The sequence below is a fragment of the Rhagoletis zephyria genome, unplaced genomic scaffold (assembly GCF_001687245.7).
Source record: "Rhagoletis zephyria isolate East Lansing unplaced genomic scaffold, Rhagoletis_zephyria_1.1 Rzeph_scaffold_03395, whole genome shotgun sequence".
Taxonomy (NCBI): domain Eukaryota; kingdom Metazoa; phylum Arthropoda; class Insecta; order Diptera; family Tephritidae; genus Rhagoletis; species Rhagoletis zephyria.
The window spans coordinates 4476-11938 of NW_016160478.1; the positions used below are offsets into that span (position 1 = coordinate 4476).

Consider the following 7463-nt stretch of genomic DNA (forward strand, 5'->3'; position numbering starts at 1 on the left):
TAATTAACAAAACGCACAACAAATTCACTTGCACTTGTATGACCACGTAGATCATATGTGCTTTGTGCAAAAACAATATTGATCAGCTGTAGAAAAACTCGTTCACAATCGATAACAGAGTGTGAAGTAAATATACTAAAGAATTAAATTATCTATTTATTTATGAAATAAGCAGAATAATTGAAATATATTTATATAAAAATGGTATCAAGTACTTGAAAGTAATTGGAAAAAGTAATTCAACTACTTTCAACACCTTTCAATTACTTTTGGGAATTGATGGTAATTCCAAGTACTATTCAATTACGAGTACTTGTACTCGAGTAGTAATTGAATTTCAGCTGAAAAACGATCACTAATTCATTACAAATACTTTATGAAGTAATTGTATTGAGAAGGAATTGTACTCGAAATTTAACAGGTCTGTATTTTAAGAAGTTCAATGCCGAATTTCCACTAGACATTGAAATGACAAAAAATGTCAGCCATTTGAAAAAATGCCAGGTGGAAATGAACTTAATGACTATTTTTTAAGGACATGATATTTTTTAATGCCCAACTTTGTCATATGCAGGGGAAATCCAGCATAAAGAAATTTATTTTTTAGATGTATATATGGGGCATTTCACTTCAAATGACCCAACTTTTGAAATCTATGTCTTCCGATCGGGATGAAATTTGCACCAAGGTTAGTCCTAAAAAATAGTAGTTATGACACAAAATTTCAATGGGATCGGTCAAACACACTCCGAGTTGGAGGGTCTAGAATTTTGACATTTTGGTCAAACGGCCATTTTTTCGGATCCATATAACTAATTACCTATTGTATTTAGAAAATTTTTTCAGGAATGTTTTCGATAGATTTCTCTTCAGTCTTTTCTTATTTTTTTTTTTTTTTGAATTAAAATGAATTTTTTTTAATTTTTTTTTAAATAAAAAATAATTTTTATGTTTTTTTTTCAAAAAGGGGTATTTTTATTTTTATTTTTATTTTATTTTTTGCTCAAACAGAAAGCTTAGGTATTTTTCTTTAAGAGCTTTGTGGTCGCTTAGTGGGATGCAACTTGTGTATCAATCAAAATTAGCGTTTAGTAACTCGAAACAGCGGTTTTTTTAATTTTTAATATATGACCTATTGTCTTCTTTTTTTCCTATTATTGTGTAAGTGTCTCGGAAACCTGAAAATAAAACTTATATGAGAAGGTATATACCATTACCTTTCCAACGGTATATAACACGCCTAACCAAAGTTTCATACCCTCGATACTGCCATTCCCGTAGTTAAGGATGATTAAGATTTTTCGTAGTCTAACACAGCAGGTACTCGATTTTGTGCATCCAAACTCTTTATTAATAGCTTTGCAGAATTTTGAGTATTAGATTTGCATACCTACTAGCACAATATTTAAAAGGTATGAAGAATATGGGATTTTCCGGTAGTTAAGGATGATTAAGATTTTTCTTTGTACCTAACCACAGCAGATTCGTCCAAACCTTTTCTCAATAGATATTCATACCTACTCGCGCAACCTATAAGTAGCTATAATAAATCAGCTATAGTTTATGAAGGCAGTGTATGGTCATTTTGAAGACCACTTTTTTAGAAACAGCGTTAAAATAAAGACTGTGTTATTTACATAATTAATATTTTCAGTAGCTATGGCTCATAAAAAGGCTAAGCTTGATAAAGAAATTTTTGCTTCTTTTTGCTTTAATCCCTTCAACAAAAAAAACCACGTTTCTTCAGATACACGACGGCTTTCTGACGGCTTAATATCAAAATTCCCTACGCTATCAAAACGGATGCGAATTTGTGGATCGTGCAGGAAAGAGCTCAGCAAATTGAAGGAATTACCGACTTCGAAAAGTAATGAGCCTTGTGAAGACGTTATTCCAGATAGAGACCATATTGAATCTGAGAAGGATGACCGAATTTCCGATGACGATGGCTCCAACTTTACTGAAGAAAATATGACTTCAAGGGATGAGTGCCAAAACCAATACCACAAGGATGCAGTAAAAGTACTTGAGCAAATAAAAGAAAAGTACAAAACTTCAACTAGTAGAGCAGAAAAAATTCAACTTCTCACGCTTGCTCCACCGACATGGAGTCGCGCAAAAACAATGGCTGAGTTTGGAACATCAGAAAGAAAAGCCAGGATTGCTAAAAAATTAGTTGCAGAGCATGGCATACTCACACTCCCAAACACAAAGAAAGGAAAACCTTTAGAGTGCAAAACTGAAGCTCTAGTGACTCAGTTTTATCAGCGCGATGATATGAGTCGCCTGATGCCAGGGATGAAAGACTGGGTGTCTGTACGAATTGACGGTAAGAAAGTTCAAATGCAGAAGAGGATAATTCTCTGCAACCTGAATGAGCTGTTCGCGAGCTTTCAATCTGAACACGAGGATATTAAAATTGGATTCACAAAATTTACCCAGCTCAGGCCAAAACATTGCGTCTTGGCAGGAAGCAGCGGAACTCATACAGTATGCGTTTGCATTTATCATGAAAATGTGAAGCTGATGTTGAAGGAAATCAACTTGAATTATTTAACAAATGATTCGCCGGAAGATTTGAACAGTTACCGTGATTGCCTTAAATTGACAATGTGTCCTAATGTATCAACTTCTTGCCACTTGGGTGAATGCTCAAATTGCCCGGGAACTACGTTCATCAAAGAGAATTTGGTCAAGTCTTTTGACCGAGAATTTGTGGAGGAGGTCAAATTTGAATCTTGGCTGCAGTCTGAAAGGTGCACATTGAAAACAGTTATCTTAAGTGTGGACGATTTTGTGGAAGAAATTTGTACCGGATTGGTAAACTTGAGAACCCATGACTTTCTAGTCAAGGAGCAGCGGTCATTCTTCGAAAATTTGAAGATACATTTGCAGGCAGGTGAATTCGTTATTTCATACGATTTCGCAGAAAACTATAAATATGTTATCCAGGATGCCATACAAGCATTCCATTTCAATAACGACCAAGCAACTATATTTACAATAGTTATTTACTACATGAAAGATGGAAAACTGGAACATAAAAGTATGGCAATCATATCCGACGATTTGAAGCATGACGCCGTTGCTGTTTATGAGTACCAGAAGATAATACTAAATTATCTAAAATCCGAATTCACAGTAGCGAAGGTATACTACGTTTCGGATGGAGCTCGTCAGCATTTTAAAAACAAAAGTAGCTTCGCAAATCTTATGGCTCATGAAACAGATTTCGATACACCAGCTGAGTGGCATTTTCATCCTACTGCTCATGGTAAAGGAGCATGTGATGGTATAGGAGCAAATATTAAAAGAAATGCAGCGAAGTATAGCCTCCAATGCTCTCATCAAGCCCGTATCTTAGATGCGAAAGCTTTATTCCGGTGGGCAAAGAAGTACTGTAAAGAAACTGAAATAATTTTTAGTAGCAAAGATGATCATGCGGAAACTGCGAAATCACTGAAGAGCAGATTCGATGCTGCAGTAACAATCGATGGTACCGCTCAATATCATGCTTTCATACCGATTGGCGATGGAAGGCTCAAGTTAAAGAAGTTTTCTTCCTCTACCCAATGTGATTTCTTTCCAAAAGCGAAACCCGAAGTGAAATCAACAGCAGAACCCAGTAACCCTAAGAAAGGATTGACGAAAAAAGCCACAAAGAAAGGTGGAAAATAAGGTGGATGGAAGGCTGGCTATTATAAAATTAACTATCTTGTATACTTTTTATGTATCTATTTATTAAATTATATATTAAAAACTATTCTAAATAAATAAAAAAATTCATAATTTTGACCAATTCTATAGAAAAACAGTTATTTTATTCCAAAGGTGTACATATTGTGGGTATTGTTATATAGCGTTGGAAAGGTAATTGTATCTAATTTTTTATATGTCTTATTTTCAGGTTTCAGAAAAACTTAGGTCATATATTAAAAATTAAAAAAAACGCTGTTTCGAGTTACTAAATGCTCATTTTAATAGATAAACAAGTCGCATCCCACTAAGCGACCTCAAAACTCTTAAAGAAAAATACCTAAGCTTTCTTTTGAGCAAAAAATAAACAATCTTAATCATCCTTAACTACCGGAAAATCCCATATTCTTCATACCTTTTAAATATTGTGCTAGTAGGTATGCAAATCTAATACTCAAAATTCTGCAAAGCTATTAATAAAGAGTTTGGATGCACAAAATCGAGTACCTGCTGTGTTAGACTACGAAAAATCTTAATCATCCTTAACTACGGGAATGGCAGTATCGAGGGTATGAAACTTTGGTTAGGCGTGTTATATACCGTTGGAAAGGTAATTGTATATACCTTCTCATATAAGTTTTATTTTCAGGTTTCCGAGACACTTACACAATAATACGAAAAAAAGAAGACAATAGGTCATATATTAAAAATTAAAAAAACCGCTGTTTCGAGTTACTAAACGCTAATTTTGATTGATACACAAGTTGCATCCCACAAAGCTCTTAAAGAAAAATACCTAAGCTTTCTTTTGAGCAAAAAAAACTAAAAAATAAAATACCCCTTTTTGAAAAAAAACATAAAAATTATTTTTTATTTAAAAAAAAAATTTTTAAAAATTCATTTTAATTAAAAAAAAATAAAATTTGTTAAGACTGAAGAGAAATCTATCGAAAACATTCCCGAAAAAATTTTCTAAATACAATAGGTAATTAGTTATATGGATCCGAAAAAATGGCCGTTTGACCAAAATGTCAAAATTCTAGAGCCTCCAACTCGGAGTGTGTTTGACCGATCCCATTGAAATTTTGTGTCATAACTACTATTTTCTAGGACTAACCTTGGTGCAAATTTCATCCCGATCGGAAGACATAGATTTCAAAAGTTGGGTCACTTGAGCTGAAATGCCCCATATATACTATGCAATGGGGCGTTTTTTATTTTGTTTTCGCTGACTCTAAGTTTATTTCACTTAATTACCCTTTAAAAAATATGTAAAAAGAGTTCTTGAGGGGTGAAAGTTTTTTATGAAAATTTGCATAAAGTTGGGAACTATAAATTTTCGGAGTTTTTGTTGTATTATTAGCCATAATTTTGTATAGAGTTAATTTCAAGAGGCTTCTCTGCGGAGCCCTATAATCGGATGGGAAAGGTCATTGAATTCATTGGTCTTTGCTTTCCCATGTATTTCTGTTTTTGTTTTGTATCAGTCAAAAATTCAAATTTCTTTAAATTTCTATAGATTGTCTGGGGCAAACCGTGGTTCAATAAAAATCGAATGTTGATTCCCCAATTTTTTGAATCGATTCGCGGATCGAATCGGAGCTAGAAAATCGACAAAAATCGAATAGGAATGGCTCGATTAATCGATCTTCGATTTAGTCGATTTAAAAACGGCATCTCTAGTAAACAATAAATGCAATATGTGCAGTCAAATCTAAGCGCCCGAACTTAGACTTTCTTACTTGTTTCATATGCATTATTTCGGCTTTCAACCGAAACTGTGCATATATGCATTATTTCGGTTTTTTTCATATGCATTACTTCGTATGCACAGTTTCCATATGCACAATTTCAGGGTGCCTTTCCATTCCTACTGCCATTAGGAACATACATACGTAACTTGATAATGAAAATTGCTGCATCTTTTAGGCGCACGATTATTACATAGTTCCATCCCAAGCTAATAAAAGCGTGGTAAGGTGCGTTCCCTGCCTTTTAGTAATACTACTTAGGTATAAGTTATTTATTCAAGGCAGTTAGCAACTAAAAAATTTAAGAAAACCATTGCAATTCAACAGTCAAAAATTTGTTTTTAAATTATTTGATTACTTTTTAAATTACTTTGAGGAATGGAATTGGAAATTTTTTTTTCAACTGAATTGAAAAAAATCAAATACATTCTCAATTCCTTGCAAGGAATTTTGGCATTTTATAAAGTCTTTTCTCACCAATCGGAAATTTAAAGTAAAAGTAAACAATGTATTTTCTAATTTATATAACCAACAGAATGGGATCCCATAAGGATCTCCCCTTTCAGTTACATTATTTTCTATTGCCTTCGATGAAATTAGGCATATAATCTCCAAATACAAAAAGATTTCGCACATTATCTATGCAGATGACGTTTTACTTTTTTCGAAAATAAGTAACTTGGAACACTGTTAAAAATAAATTTTTATGCATACTAACCGATATTTCTAACTGTTCAATTTTCTCAGGAGCAAATCTATCGCTTAACAAGTGCAAATATTTTCATATATGTCGTAAACATAAATGTAGTAATTTAAACCTAGTTCACGATAATATCAACATTGTAAACGTTCCTAGCTTACGTTTTCTTAGAATAATTTTCGACAAATGTCTCACATTTAAGGAACATGGCATATGGTTAAGGAAAAGCCTAGCTGCCAGGTTGAATATTGTTAAGTATTTATCTTCTAAACATTGTCTAATCCACCCAAATACTTTGATTTACGTTACTAAGGCCTTAATTCTGTCGAAGATTGACTACGGTTTACCAATATATGGATACTGCGCAAAGAGTAATTTAAAGCTGATTTTACCTCCATATCATGCGGCCGTTCGTAGGAGTATTCGGGCCTTTCCAACATCTCGGATTCGATGTATCCTGGCGGAGGCCGGAAAGCCAACCATACAGGAGAGGATAGAACATAACACCATGAGGCTTATCCCAAAGGTGTATTTATGCAGAAATAGCATTTTGCACGACCCTACCACAAAACTGTTGACCGCTGATAAAGTACCAAGTCGTAAACCAACGATATTAAGAGTGCTGGAATATGCTAAAAGTTTGGGAATAATCTCGCAACCGTCTATCCTGTCTCCCATCAGTTCACCACCTTGGCACTTAAGCTGCGCTTCATTTCTTCTCAGACTATCAAACTACGCCAAGTCAACCACAAGCCCAATAGAATACCAGAGCCTTTTTGAAGAATACAAGGGCACCTTTTCGGAATGTATGGAAAATGTACTACACCGATGGCTCCAAGTCAAAGGACCACACGTCATTCGCTGTAGTTCAAGCCGATGGGAAAACAATAATTGCAAGACACCTGCCAAACTACTGTTCAGTGTATACGGCGGAAGCGGTAGCATTATATAACGCAACATTATCAGCCTTAGAATCTAACGATAAGACGATAATCTGCACAGACAGCATGTCCACTATATCCGGCATTATGAATATCGCCGACAAGTTACCTCTAACTTCTGAAATACGTAGCAAGCTAATAGAAAACTGCAAAAAAAAATTAAAATTATGTGGATTCCTGGTCACGCCGGCATTAACGGCAGCGAGCTAGCTGATCAGAAAGCAAAATCTGTTGCAATCGAACCATTACTTACCTTCAACTATATGGTGAGAAAAGATGTTTTCATACTCATAAACAACACTATTACTCGAATTTCAATATAAATGGCACTAAACCACACTTTCCGTCTACTTGTCGGACGAACGACATTATTGC

General features: G+C 34.4%; 1 protein-coding gene across 1 annotated transcript; it reads left to right on the plus strand.

The window, feature by feature from the left end:
* The first annotated feature begins 1015 nt into the window (after nucleotides 1-1015).
* Nucleotides 1016-3462, plus strand: LOC108368929 (uncharacterized). Its single transcript, XM_017623897.1, has 2 exons — nucleotides 1016-3292; nucleotides 3387-3462. The coding sequence occupies exons 1-2, from the start codon at nucleotides 1660-1662 to the stop codon at nucleotides 3416-3418; spliced, it is 1665 nt and encodes a 554-aa protein (XP_017479386.1). The 5' UTR covers nucleotides 1016-1659; the 3' UTR covers nucleotides 3419-3462.
* Nucleotides 3463-7463: the final 4001 nt, after the last annotated feature.